Source organism: Erythrolamprus reginae, chromosome 1, assembly GCF_031021105.1.
Source record: "Erythrolamprus reginae isolate rEryReg1 chromosome 1, rEryReg1.hap1, whole genome shotgun sequence".
In the NCBI taxonomy this organism is placed as follows: domain Eukaryota; kingdom Metazoa; phylum Chordata; class Lepidosauria; order Squamata; family Dipsadidae; genus Erythrolamprus; species Erythrolamprus reginae.
This window is the reverse complement of record NC_091950.1, coordinates 193,370,340-193,384,526: the sequence shown is the minus strand read 5'-3', so window position 1 is coordinate 193,384,526 and position 14,187 is coordinate 193,370,340. Positions and strand designations below refer to the sequence as shown.

The window sequence follows — 14,187 nt, the reverse complement described above, 5'->3', positions numbered from 1 at the left end:
CGATATTCAGTAATCTTACAATCACCTGGTAGTATGGACTACAGTTTTTAATGATGTTTTATTCTTCCATCTGGAACGGTTGCTAATATTTAGAAAGTGGTGTACTGTATTACAAAAAAAATTAAAAATATACATTCAACTGAATATATTCCCTTTAATAATTCAAGAGAAGGAAAAAAAATAAACATATTTTTCAGCATAAACTGCAAAAAAGAGGATTATTCCTATCATTCTAGTTGGTTAAACATTTTATCAAATAGTATTTATATACAAATTCAGAAATAATTCCAGCAATTACATTATGCACAATTATTTTTCAATGAGATAATAAATAACAGACTTGGGGAAACTGTATTAATTTTATTTAGAAATATATAGAAAAGCAAAACATTTTTCCTTACCTAGACAACAATGCAGGACCTATCCTACATTGTAAAGAATGAATTATTTAAACAATAAAATAATATTATTGGGGAAACACAATATATCTTCTGCAATCTTACCTATATTTATTTAGCAACAAGACTTACAGAAATAACTTAAACGTATCAGGGCTATAGCTGGGGGGAAATCCATTCTGCTCTTCTTATGAACACAAGGGATCCTCCAAAACATGCATATACACACCCACCCACTATTCATTCAGTTAGCCATAGACTGTATAACATATGAGTAATGTCTTAATCCTAAATGTGTGTACTCCATTTTTTAGATGACCATAATGGTTATCACTCATACCTGTGCCATTTCCCCCCATTGCTCTGTACCATTGGTATCGTTTTAGATTTTCAGTGCAGATCCGATTTACAGGATCCTATACAATAGACCAGTTTAATTGCTCTGCTTTAAAATACAGGCAAGCGAGCAAATAAAATTCAAGGGAGCAAGCAAAACAAAAGAAAAGGGGAAAAAAAGAAACAAGATCCCAATTTTTAAAAGCGGCCAGGAATTCTCAGCACAGGAAGTCTGTCTGGAGAGAATTTTATGAACGCCCCCCCCCCAACCCACCCCTCGCCCTCCAAAAGCCACCAAAAATGTAACGCGAACCTGGGCTGTCGTTTTCTGCCGTGCGAGAGAAGGAAGGGTCGTGCTGTCGAGCCATCTCGGCGCGGCTACTCCGATCGAAAAGAGACCGTTTTGCTCAGTCGGTGGGATTCCCCGGCACCTAAGCTGCCAGAGGACCTCTCTGGCTGGCGCATGAAGCGCAATCGCCCTGCAGCAAACCTGGGTGCAAGCCGCACCTCAGGTTTGCGCCTTCTTAGGGACCCGGATGAGACAGGGAGGGAGGGAGGGGGGGAGGGAGGGAGGGAAGGAGGAAAGGAAGGAGGGAGGGAAGGAGAGCCACCTGTTGCTCATTAGTCGCTGGAATTCTACGATTAGTAGACCAAACATTAAGTGTGGGGGGTAGTATTCTAAAATGGGGAAGTAGGGGTGTGGAAGAGAGGAAACCGCAGAGGAGGGGGGTTCAGTGAGCTTTCTGAGGAGGGGGTTCAGTGAGCTTTCTTTCTTTCTCTCTCTCCTCTTTCTTTCTCTCCTTCCTTCCCTTCCCTTTCTTTCTCTTTTTTTCTCTCTTTTTCTTTCTCCATCTCTTCTTTCTTTCTTTCTTTCTTTCATTCATTCTTTCTTTTTCTTTTCTGGAATCGCTCCGGTTCTTTGTGGGTTTGGCCGCTGATAGGTTGGGTTTTATTTCCCCCCCCCCCGCTTTTCGAGCTTTTCCGAGGCTCAGCGCATTTCACAAAGCCGCCCAAGCCCCGTCGAAAGAGGCTTAGGTGGGTCTGAGAAGGGCTGAAGGGGGGGGGGGCAGGCAGGTGGCACAAAAGGAGAGTATCTTCCCCTCTCCCTTTCTTCCTCTCTGGGAGCGCCCTGCGACTACTACTACTACCGGGCAGTGAGAAGCTTGTTCTCTGGGGCTTCCCCACCCCCCTCGCCCTTCCACTTTCTTTTATGACTTCTGGAGTGGCGTCTCCAGAGCCGAAGGGAAAGGGAAGCCCCCGCGGCGAGAGTTCAGAAATGAAAACGAAAGGATTTCCTTACCCGGTCGCTGCCAGGGCGGAGCGGCGAGGAATCCGGGCGCGTCCCTGTAATCCATTGCGAGGGCGCCTTCGGTTGAGGGAGCCGCGTCCAGTTAGAACCTGAAGAGCGCCAGGCAGGCAGGCAGGTAGGGCGTCGAAGGAAAGGGAGCTTTTGTGGCCAGGGCTGAAACAAGCTGCCCCGCTGGCTAGGCTCGCCGCCCTCCCGCCACCCCCGCCGTTCCCCGCCCACCCGTCTCGGCCGCCCTCCGCGCCTCGTCCAGGGGGTGGCAAAGGCGAGGAGAGCGGACTGGATCGGGGTGGGGGGGGGGGAGCTTGCAAAAGAAAAAAAAACCCAAATCATCCCCCGATTCGGTGGCACCGCCGAGCCTAGCCAGCCGGAATGCGCCACAGATCGGAGACAAAGGTTGGGGGGAAAGACGGGGGTTGAAAGGCGCTGGGAAAGGAGAATGCAGGGGTGAAATCCGCCAGGGAAATCAGGCAGAGAAGGGGGGGGGGGAGCGAGAGGGGGGGGGGGAAAGAGGGCCCGGAGAGCCAGCAGCGCTCGCACATGACCAGGCGCAGCCAATGACGCGCCCAAGTCGGTCGTAAAAGCTCTATTACCGAGCTGTAAATTTTCTTCAAACAAAAAGGAATTTACTGCAATTCCTTGCGGATTTTTTTTTTAGCTCGGGCCGCTGCAGCTACCCCCCCCCTACCCCAGTAGAATACGTTTTCCTCTCTCTCTCTCTCTTTCTCTCTCTTTCTCTCTCTCCTGCTCCCGCCATTGCGCTTAACTTGCTCCCAGCTCCACCAGAACCGCGTCTGAGGCCCGAGGAGAGCGGCGGCTGCTGACTGGGCCTAAATTACGCAGTTTGAGAAAGAGGGAGGGAAGTCAGAGGGAGGTCTGTAGAGCCAAACTTGCAGAGGAGTCTCCTTAATTCTGGGCTGGATTTTTCTCATTCCAGGCCCAGTTGGAAGCGGCACGCGATGCCTGCCTGGCTTGTGAGGCGAGGCAGCCTTTCTGTCTCCTTAGGCCTTAACCCTAACCCTTCAACCCTCCCTTCCTGGCTAAGCGGCTCTAGCAGGCCTACCAAAGTAGAAAGCCAGCCCGCTTGGTTCTAACCTGTTCTTGTCCCGTTTTTCAAATGTGAGAAATCCTTCACATCAAAACGTGGGTCTGCCTGCCTGCCTGCCTGCCTGCCTGCCTGCCTATCTATCTATCTATCTATCTATCTATCTATCTATCTATCTATCTATCTATCTATCTATCTATCTATCTATCTATCTACCTACCTACCTACCTACCTACCTATCTACTCTATCTATCTATCTATCTATCTATCTATCTATCTATCTATCTATCTATCGCCCTACAGGGGACCAATTTGATTTTTAATGGGGGCAATTGGAACCTTGTTTAAACCATGTTAATGGCCTTTTAGGCTTCCCCTGTGAGTAGTTCACTTTTTGAATAAGAGGAATTATATGTGAGAGAGGGAGGCCTCAGGATTTTAGAGAGGCTTAGGTGGGGCCTGGCCAAGAAAAGGTTGGGAACCACTGATCTAAAGTCTCCAGAGAAGGGCGGCCAAGAAATCGAAATAATAAATAATAAATCTATCTATCTATCTATCTATCTATCTATCTATCTATCTATCTATCTATCTATCTATCTAACTCGAGTACAGTGTCGAAAATTGGAAATTGCTGTTCAGGCAGGAGCAGGGCCCCTGAGAAAGTGTTACTTTAATGGTGGGGCCTAAAAGCAACTTTCTTTGAGGAAACAAATCGAAATCACAGGCTCTCTTGACTTTCTTTCTGCTTGCAGAAAATGGCTTTTTCCAGATAGGTCTTGTGGGAATCCAGTTGCCTTGCAGCAATGGAGAAGTGCAGAACTCCAAAGAAGAATAAATGCACCAAGAATTGCCCCTCCCCCCAAAAAAGGCAGAAAAGGAAAACCACTGGCTTTCCAAAGCTCAGCTGAATCTGGATAGATGATTCCTCCACAAGGACTTGTTCCTCTATTCTTTCTTAGGGTATTAGCCATTCAAAATCCCTCCTCTTTTCTTTTTTTCAAATCGCCATTGCCTAAATTTTGTCGCATTGGGCGCTGTTTCTGTACAATGGAGTGAAATTCATCTTTTGGCAATGGTTGACTGCAATTGTTGACAGGCTGGTACATAATTCTTTTCAAAAAAAGAAAAATAAAACATCCCTAAAAAAACAAAATCTTAATTAGTTGTTAGAAATTACTATTTTTATGCGGACACAAAGTAAGTAGGACTGAAATCAAAAAGACTTTCTTCTAAGGAAGATGTTAAGGCTGGAGAAAGAAGCAAAAGAAATCTTTTTTTCCCCACTGCCCTAAATCCAGAAAAGCAAATGAGTGGAATTGGCTGTGGTAAATGTTGTTGCCTCTTGTTGTAAACCCATTAATGTTTTTCTCCTCCACTCTCTCTCTGTGAAGTTGTATGAAATAAACATTTATGGCTCATATTGTGGAATTGATTTATGAAGTGGGCTGTGGAAGGGAAGTGGCCATCTTGGCAGATTCGTGCTCACTTGGATTTTAATCCCAAATCAGTAACACAAACAGACTGAGTTCCAGTGTTTAAAATGCAGATGTATCACCTTGAAGGACTATGTAGATTCTGCTTTCAAAATGGCTGCTGCCTTGAAAGAAAAGACACAAAGGGCAGTGTTGCTTTTGGTGCCAATTTTTAGACTTGAGGAGAAGAGGAAGCCCAGCTTTGGGGGTGATTTTTACTACAGAATGCTATAGAAAAATAACACTTTACAGTTAGCAAAGAATAGGTCTTTCCTCATTCAGAGCATGCTAGTTTAATTTTGAACTAGCTTTGCATAAAAAGTGAGGCACCCTCTTTGTTCAACTTGGGGGGGGAAATGGACGCCTCCTTCAGTTAAAGTGTTGTATGAAATCTGCAAAATCCAACACAGACATAGCACAGACACCCCATCCCCCACTGATTCTCTAAACCTCGTAACAACCCTGCTTGCAAGCATATATTCACCTGGAAGTCAGTTCCACTTAACCTTTCAGGACTTAACTTCTGCGGAATACAAAGTCAGCATTGCAACATTCAGGCAAGTCTTGTGGTTAGCCAGCAAGATATATTTCATCTCTATTTTATGATTATTATTTTTAGATTTAATCTAGACATCCGCTCCAGTGGACTCTGGGTGGCCTACAAAATACAATACGAATATAGAACAATTAAAACTATTTACTACACGCTTGTTCATTGTTTAATATGTATATTTAGATAAAATGCACTTTCTCCTTTGCCAGGTTTTGGGGCTGCTTCCGTAAATTTAATCTGTATAAATTAAAGGCAGAATGACCAGCAAGGCGTTTTGCCGCATTTATGCAAATTCCTGCACCAAATCGTCTGCTTTGCAGTTTTTGCCGCAGACCCTTCACGTGGATAAGCTCCCAGCCTGCTACTGTAATGCTGAAAAATAGAGGGTGTGTGTGTGTGTGTGTTTCAAAGCAGGGAGGGACCCCTTTGGATCCAAGAAGGAACCTACCTAGGCTAATGCAGCAGCAGAGAGTCCTATAGAGCAAAAAACTCTGTGCAACATTCAACAACTGTGCTGTGTGTGTTCACTGAAGCCCAAACTAGGTTTCCTAAAAGAAAAGAGAATTATATGGTTGGGGGGGGGGAGAGAAAGAGCTTATGTACACCAGTTACGAAAAAGCAGCTCTGAAGTGGAGGAAGTGTTGTCTGAGGTGATACACAGGCGGATGACCCTCAATTTCTAAGTTTTCAACAAGCTCTGAAGAAATGCAGCACACAGCAAAGGTTGCCAGAGACCTTTCTCTGCTTGCCTTTTAGCATTTTTTGGGGGGGGATTTCTGACCTTTGGGGGATGGGAGGAAAGAAGAAGAGAAAGAGGAGGAAGACTGGTTTTTTTGCAGTGTAGAAAAATGTAACTCCAAGTAAATCAAACTTCTCTAAAATCAAATTATCCACTTAGGGAGCAACACTGATTGACAGCCAATTTCACATGCTGTTGTGCAAATGGAATACAGTAGTTGTGCAAATGAAGTAGTCAATGAGAATATTTCATTCATTCAGATCTAGGATGTGTTATTTGAGTGTTCCCTTTATTTATTTTTTTGAGCAGTATATATATCTTGGTTAGCGGTGCAACAAGAAGATTCCTAGGGCTAGCGTGTCCTGGGTTTCAAAAAGATGTAACCCTGATCCACTGTGTGTAAATGCTGCTCTCTATGTACCGGTCAGTTGTAAAACCTATCCCTTTCAACTACTGGTTTCTAGATACCGTGGATGGCACCCATATTCCCCACTGCCAGCTGGGGTTGATAGGTGCAGGAACTCCAAAGGCAGAATTGTGTGTGAATTGCACGGGGAAGCACTATTCTAAACAATTATCTTGGAGCTGTGAAATGAAAGCGGTTCAGGTGACAGCCTTCTGAACCACAATCAACCAGGGGCTTCTTGATGGAGAAAGGGTTTTTGTTGTTGTTTAGTTTAGCTGCATCTTTAAGGCGGAAAAGCATCCTGTTTAAAATTGCCAAGAGGATACTAATGGTTTCTTCCATCGGGCGATGTGGCGGAAAAGAAACCAACTCCCCATTAAAGGCTGTAAGCAATAGTTTGGAGAACATCATAAAATTTCATGGAAATAAACGGAGCTGATAGGATAAGAATTGCTATAGATATGGAAAGGTGCTCTTTGATATTTCTTTCCTGCATTGTGGCTCAGAGGGTGGATCTCCCCACGAATGAGTGAGAAGAATTATACCAGAGAGAAACAATGTAAAATAAAACAATTGTGTACAAGTTTACAGACCAGGAAAAAACAACAGCAGGGTAGCAGGTCAATCCCTCTTAGTAATTCTATTGTAAATTATAAATTTGGGGGTGGGGGATTAGTTGTAAAAATAATGAAGGGATAAAAATAAATAAAAGCTGCATTGCATTGGCATCCTTCAGTCTCGAAAGACCATCGTGGTCTGGATTCCCCAGAGCATGAAACCTAGGTAGGTTAGTATGGAGGATAGACAGCCAAGCAGCAGATAAAATAAAATAAAAGTAATAAATAAAAAATAAAATAAATAAAAGCAAATGTGTAATTAATGCACACAAGCAAATTCGTTCTGTTTTCTAAACAGAGGAAGAAGTGGAAATGAATTCACCAGAAAGAGATTTAGGCAAATTCTGGAGGAATCTATGAACTTTCTACTTATTATCTACAAATATTCACAGAGAGAGAGGGGGGGGGGGAGGGAGGGAGGGAAAGAGAGAGAGAGGGGGGGATACTCTCCATCTTAGAGGAAAGTTCGCTGAAGGTGCTTAAAAAGCCTTCTCTCTTTCTACAGACCTGTGAGCTTCATTGTTACTAACTGCAGTTTGTCCCTCATTTATGGTAACAGTATGGTAGTTAGGAGCCTGAGCTGTAGAATCTTGTTGCCATCTTCAACGTAAACCACCTTCCAATCTTTGCCCAGTTATTCCAGAATTCTCTAGAGGGTTTTAGGCAAACTAGTCTCCCTCTTTCACACTGCAATACAAGGTTCCCACCCTATTGGTCCCTCTGACTAGGCTGCGGTAAGGCTTTGGGAGAGAAGGTATGTAGGAATGTCCTTGCTGTTGCTGGGACCGCCTCCTCAACTTCCCTTTGTTTCTGATTCCGCAACCAGGCTTCTGAACATCTCTGGGTCTTCCCAGATATAGACCAGCATGCTTGGACTGCTGTTTACAGGAAGAAAAGAAAGAAGATACTGCACCAGTCGATCCAAAGAAAAGCACCACTCCCAAAATGAAGATAATCCCAGCAGATTACGCCTAGTAGAGCAGAATGTATACACTCTGTATATATATATACACCACTCAAAAAAAAAATAATTAAAGGGAACACTCAAAGAACACATCCTAGATCTGAATGAGTGAAATATTCTCACTGAATACTTTGTTCTATATGAAGTTGAATGTGCTGACAACAGCATGTGAAATTGATGGTCAATCAGTGTTGCTTTCTGAGTGGACAGTTTGATTTCACAGAAGTTTGATTTACTTGGAGTTATATTGGGTTGTTTAAGTGTTCCCTTATTTTATTTTTTTGAGCAGTGTATATATGTATATACACGTGTGTGTGTGTGTGTGTATACATATTGTATGTATGTATGTATATATGTATGTATGTATGTATGTATTATGTATGTATTAACCTTAGCATATATATACTAGTATAGATCTATACTAGTCTCCCTTTTCATTATCATCAAAAACGTTACATGTATGTATGTATGTAACATATTTTTGCTGATAATGAAAAGGAAGGGAGACTAGTATAGAGCTAGTACATATAGTAAATATAGATCTAGTATATATATAACACACACACACACATACACACACAGAGTGTTTACCCCAAATTAAGACGCTGTCTTATTTTTTTTGAACCCTGAAATAAGTGTTTGGCCTTATTGCCCATACACTCAAAAGCCCGATTGGGCTTATTATCAGGAGATGTCTTATTTGTGGGGGGAACAGGGTGTGTGTGTATGTATATGATGTATATGTATATGTAAATAGGCTATAACTGATTTTGGAAATACTCAGATTAAAGATAATCCTAGCAGATCTCTTAGTCAGAACCACTAAGAAAGGCAAACAGGGAATAACCGACATTTGGGATTGAGTTATTATTAATACGAAAATTGAATAATAATCATGTTCCTAATAAAGCTTCTATTTCACGCTGAACTGTACAAAAAACACACCTCATATGTGCGTGCGAGTTTGATCGATTGAATACGGATAGCACACAGGGTGCGTAACTAGACGGCCTTTTCCAGATACCCAAATCCAACCTTTTGTCTTCAAGAAAGATCCGGTCGGAACTTCGCGGCTGTGGTGACTAGGGGAGCACAAACTAACCAGCCCCATCTTAGTCGAGCATATTATTAGTAAAAGCAGTCGTGTCTGCTTTACCGGATTTTGCAAATGCAGAACATTGTGTTCGTTTTAGTAAGCCGTGGCTACATCAACTAACCACGAATAAGCCTGCGCTCAATGTTTACAAGGGCGCCTTTACGGGCGAGGAAGAGAACGAGAAAGAAAATGAGAATGAGAAAGAAGCGTGCGTTTAAATGTATTTTTAAATGCCCACATTCCTTCTCAACAATACGTGAGAATTACACAATATCCATTCCCAACAACATGCACGAGAATGTACAATGTTCAATTCTCAACCATGGAGAATGAGACTATGCAACAGCCATTCTCAAGAGCGGACCGGTGCAAAGAAGCAACACGCGGTGTAAAGAACGGTCTGGGAAGCTCAGGGTTTTGAGAGGAGCCCAGCCTTGGTTGGTTTGGCCTTTCGCTCTCTCTCCCAGCCAAACCAGAGGAAATCGGCGCTTGCTTTGAAATCCCATGAAAATCAATCGGAAGCTGATCTTCGCACTCGCGTTTCCGGCAGGAATCTGGGAGGCTTTGCGCTTTACAGCGGCCTGCCGGACAAAAGCCTGGCGGCCTTCATAACTTTGCTGCCTTCAATTGAGCACGAATTCTTTCTTAGCCGTCCTGAAACAAAACAGGCTTCGCTTTCCTCCCGAAACACGCAGGCTAAAGAAGGCAAGGAATGGGCCTTCGAGTTTCCGTCGTAGGCGGCTGGGCTTACGGCTCGGTTCTCCGGTTAGGCTCGGCTTTTCCAAAGAGGTGGGCAAGGAACCGCTGGAAGGAGGGCCCAGAACAAAAGCCGTGTTCGGAGAAACGGTGCCCGAATGACTCTGTAGCTCGCCCGCTTACGTTGAAGCTACTTTCTACGATAGACGGAATATAGGAAGGAAGAAAGGAAGGAAGAAGCCGGGTCATAAATAACAAGTCGGATTTTATTATTCTTATTTTGATTATCGATAACGAAAAGGAGGGGGAGGGAATCAGTGTTTCAAATTAAAATATTTCCTTACTGTCCCTCACCCGCCCACGCATTATTTCCTTTATTTAATTAACTTAGTTAAGGAGAAAGGAGGGGGAGCTGAAGAATTTGAAACGACCGAAAGAAGTGCAATTTAGCTGATTTGATTGTTTAAAGTATAATAAGAGAGGCCGGACGTTTCCTCCTTGGAGGAAAACATAAATCCCCAGTAAAAATCTATAGGTAAAAAAACCCCTGCTACTCTTTTTAGTATCAAGGGCCACAGGGAAATGGGGGGGGGGGAGAAATAAAAAAGAAAGAAATGGAAGAAAGAAAGAAAGAAAGATGGAAGGAAGGAAGGAAAAATAAGAAAGAAATGGAAGAAAAAAAGAAAGACGGAAGGAAGGAGGGAAGGAAAGGAAGGAAGAAAAAGGAAAAAATAAGGAAAGAAAAAGAAAGAAAGAAATGGAAGAAAGAAAGAAATGGAAGGAAGAGAGGGAGAAAGAAAGAAAGAAATGGAAGGGAGGGAGAAAGAAAGAAAGAAAGAAATGGAAGGAAGAAAGGGAGAAAGAAAGAAAGGGAGGGAAGGAAGGAAGGAAGGAAGGACAGACAATAGAAAATGTAGAAAGTGCAGCAGCAGTAGCCATATGGGAATCCGGCTAAGAAGGCGCCCAGTGCAGTAACAAAAGCCTAACTCTCATCTAGCCCAGAAACGTCAGAAGGTAGTTTTCAAAGACAACAAAAGGCGCCTTGAGGTTAGTCCCAACCATGATGGACGTGGCAGAGACCGAGACAAGTCCCTGTCCCCTCTATCCGTTGATGCCCCCAAAGTCTTTGGCCAAGGTCCCCCCCAGCAGCAGCAGCGGCAGCAACAGGAGGAGGAAAGGTTTAATTTGCCGAGACTTGTCCTTCGAGGTCTCCGTCGGCTTCCCTTTTGACCTCTCCTTCCTTCTCCTCTGGCTGAGTGGCCGGGAACTTGTCCTTGTTGTTCTCCTTTTTCCATTTCATCCTCCGGTTCTGGAACCAGATCTTGACCTGCCGCTCGGTCAGTCCTAGCGCGTGGGAGACTTCGATCCTCCTCTTCCTGGTCAGGTAGGGGTTAAACAAGAACTCCTTCTCCAGCTCCAAAGTCTGGAAACGGCTGTAGGTTTGCCTCCCTCTCCGCCTCCCGGGAGCTGCTGTTGGAAACAAAAAGCGCAGCGTTTCTTTACAAAAGGGGAGAAAGGGGAAATAAATAAATATATAAATAAATAAAACAGGAAACAAAACAACCCAAAGCGGTGCTTGGCTCACAACCCCGGCGCTTGTAGCTTTCCTGTCCCCGAGAGCAAAGTATGTTGAGCGAATTATTTTCCAATGCACAAAGCCTGAGCTCTTTCCTCCATTACAACAAACCAAGCGAATTAACTCTCTATAAATCCAAGTACTCTGAGTCTACAGTACTTGATCGAAACGCAGATAACACTCAGCATAAAAATCTGAAATATTGTCTGGTTTGTTTTTGTTTCTTCCAAATTATCGGCTTCGTGCCACAGTTCAAACCGTTTGTGGTTTGGGCGTTGTGTGGTTTTTTTTGAAATCCTAATATTGTCAGAAGCAATTGTACTGAGTGTGCTGTTAACCAGGAACTATCACTGTAACAACAGTATAATATAAACCGTAAAAGAAGAAGGAAAGAAAGAAAGAAAAAAAAAGGATTTGGTGGAAAAACGGGCGGCTTAGTTTAACGTAGGAAAGAAAAGAAAAGAGGTGGGGAATAAGAGAAAGAAAGCAAAAACAGAGAGAAAGGAGAGAGAGAGAGAGAAAGAGAGAGAAAAAGGTGAGGGAAAAGGAAGAAAAAGAGAGGAAAGTGAGGGGAAAGTGAGAGGAATGGATAAGAGTTAGAGGAAAAGAAAGTGAGAGGAAAGGAAAAGAGGAAGGAAAAGAAAAGAAAGTGAGAGGAAACAAAAGGAAAGGGAGAGGAGAGGAAAGGGAAAGAATGAGAGGAAAGGAAAAGAAAGTGTGGGGAAAGGAAAGGAAAAGAGGAATGAAAGGAAAGGAAAGTGAGGAGAAAGTGAGAGAAAAGGGAAAGAGAGTGAGAGGAAAGAAAAAGAAAGGAAAGGGAGAGGAAAAGAAAGGAAAGGAAAGTGAGAGGAAAGGAAAAGAGGAAGGAAAAGAAAAGAAAGTGAGAGGAAACAAAAGGAAAGGGAGGGGAGAGGAAAGGGAAAGAATGAGAGGAAAGGAAAAGAAAGTGAGGGGAAAGGAAAGGAAAAGAGGAAGGAAAAGAAAAGAAAGTGAGAGGAAACAAAAGGAAAGGGAGAGGAGAGGAAAGGGAAAGAATGAGAGGAAAGGAAAAGAAAGTGTGGGGAAAGGAAAGGAAAAGAGGAATGAAAGGAAAGGAAAGTGAGGAGAAAGTGAGAGAAAAGGGAAAGAGAGTGAGAGGAAAGAAAAAGAAAGGAAAGGGAGAGGAAAAGAAAGGAAAGGAAAAGAGGAAGGAAAAGAGGAAGGAAAAGAAAAGAAAGTGAGAGGAAAGGAAAAGTGGAATGAAAGGAAAGGGCGAGGAAAGGAAAGTGAGGAGAGAGTGAGAGGAAAGGAAAAGAGAGTGAGAGGAATGAAAGGAATGGGAGAGGAAAGGGGAGGAAAGGAAAAGAAAGGGAGAAAGAGAGTCCGCCGCCGTCGAGAGAGGGAGCGGGGCGGGCAGGAGGAAGGCGAGGGGAGTTCGGTTCCAACCTTGTGGTCTCATCCAGGGAAACACGGGCGAAGGAGACGCGCTCTGATTTAAGGGCCTTGGTTCCTCGCCAATGTTAGCACAGGACGATTTACAGTCGGGATACTGGTGGAGCAGCTCGGCCTCTTGGTGTGTCGTAAAAACCGTCGGTCGCTGTAAATTATCGTATCCGTAAAACTTGGTCGGCTCCGCTGAGCCAGGCAGGCCGGCGCAGGGGGCTTGCAGGGGAGGAGGAGGCGGGGGAGGCGGGTAGGGCGAGGGGCTCCCTCGGGCCAGGTGCGGCGGCGGTTGCGAGTGGGCAGGCGGGAGCGGGGCGAGGGGAGAAGGGTGGAAGTAGTCCGCGGCGCCCACGGCTGGACCGGGCCCAGGACCCGGCGGCGCAGCGGGGTAGACCGAGGCGGAGGCCGCGGCGGCGGCTGCAGCGGCGGCGGCGCTGTTCCCGTAGAGCAGGGCGGCTGCAGCGGCGGCGGCGGCGGGCGCAAAGTGACAGTCGTAGTAAGCGGGATTGATGGGCGGCTCGCCCCCTCCTGCCGCCGCCGCCGCCGCCGCTGCCTTGTACTTGGAGTACAGCGGATTGACAAAGTAGGAGCTCATCGGGCGGGGCGGGGGGCGAGCGGAGGCGCCGCCAGCCGCCACAGCAGCAGCAGCAGCAGCGAGTCGAAGAGAGCAGCGGCCACGGCAGCAGCGCCCACCGCCTCCGCCGCCCGAGGCCCGCGCAAGGCGCCGCCCGGATAACCCAGCTGCTGGGCCGAGCTGCTCGGGCGGCTGCCTTCCGCGGACGAGCTGGCAGCCGGGCCGTAATCCCTGGCCGACTGACCTGCCTCACTGCTTTTTACTATTTCCTATTAGGCACACACCAACCGGCCGTCCCGCCGCCCCACACTCCCTCACGGGGGCCAGAGTTCAGGGCAAGGCAGGAGGGTTGGTTTGGCTTGGCGCGCGGAACCTCCGGAGGCCAAAAAACCAAACTAAGTTTTGGGAGGGGGGGGGGGCGAGAGAGAGTGAGAGTAGTGGGGGAGAAAGGGACAGCGAGGGAGAGAAGGGGACAGAGCGGGAGGGAAGGAGGGAGGGAGAGAGAGGGAGAGGAAGGGAGAGAAGAGTGGGAGGGAATGAGGGAGGGATAGAGAGAGGGAGAGGGAGGGAGGGAGAGAGACGGAGGGTGAGAAGGGAAGAGAGAGGGAGGAAAGAAGGGAGGAAGAGGGAGGGAGAGAAGGGGAGACACACAGGGGGAGAGAGGGGGAGAAGGGGGAGAGAGAAGGACAGAGAGAGGGAGGGAGAGGCGTAACCCCAGCCCGCCTGCCCTCCTTCCTAAAAGTAGCCCCCTCGATGCCCCTGGCAAGCAACCTCTACCCTCTGCCCCCCTCCCCCCGCCCTTTGGTAAAGCGCCGGGTTCTCCGCCGCCAGACCTGAGCGCAAAAAATCAAAAGCGCGATCAAGGGCAGATCAAGCAGAGTGCTGGAGGGGCTGGAGGGGAAAAGCAGAGCGGGGCCTTACACGCCGAGGATCTCGGGCTGGGGAGAAGGAGGAGGAAGAGGAGAAGCCATGGAGGGGAGAAGGCCC

The 14,187-nt window shown here is 46.1% G+C and overlaps 2 protein-coding genes and 1 long non-coding RNA gene across 3 annotated transcripts in view; 1 reads left to right on the top strand and 2 right to left on the bottom strand.

The window, feature by feature from the left end:
• Positions 1–2,231, bottom strand: part of HOXD3 (homeobox D3) — a 61,233-nt gene extending 59,002 nt beyond the window's left edge. Inside the window, exon 1 of the mRNA XM_070731815.1 lies at positions 2,035–2,231. The gene's annotated coding sequence lies outside the window, so the exon portion shown is untranslated. The remainder of the gene's footprint in view (positions 1–2,034) is intronic.
• LOC139156335 (uncharacterized) lies at positions 1,983–4,505 on the top strand. The gene is made up of 2 exons (XR_011557289.1): positions 1,983–2,158; positions 3,838–4,505. It is a non-coding gene; the product is annotated as an uncharacterized lncRNA (long non-coding RNA).
• Positions 4,506–9,873: 5,368 nt separating this feature from the next.
• HOXD8 (homeobox D8) lies at positions 9,874–13,812 on the bottom strand. Its single transcript, XM_070731818.1, has 2 exons — positions 12,630–13,812; positions 9,874–11,098 (listed from the first exon to the last, which is right to left on the bottom strand). Exons 1-2 carry the CDS (start codon positions 13,219–13,221, stop codon positions 10,809–10,811), a joined length of 882 nt encoding a protein of 293 aa, XP_070587919.1. The 5' UTR covers positions 13,222–13,812; the 3' UTR covers positions 9,874–10,808.
• Positions 13,813–14,187: the final 375 nt, after the last annotated feature.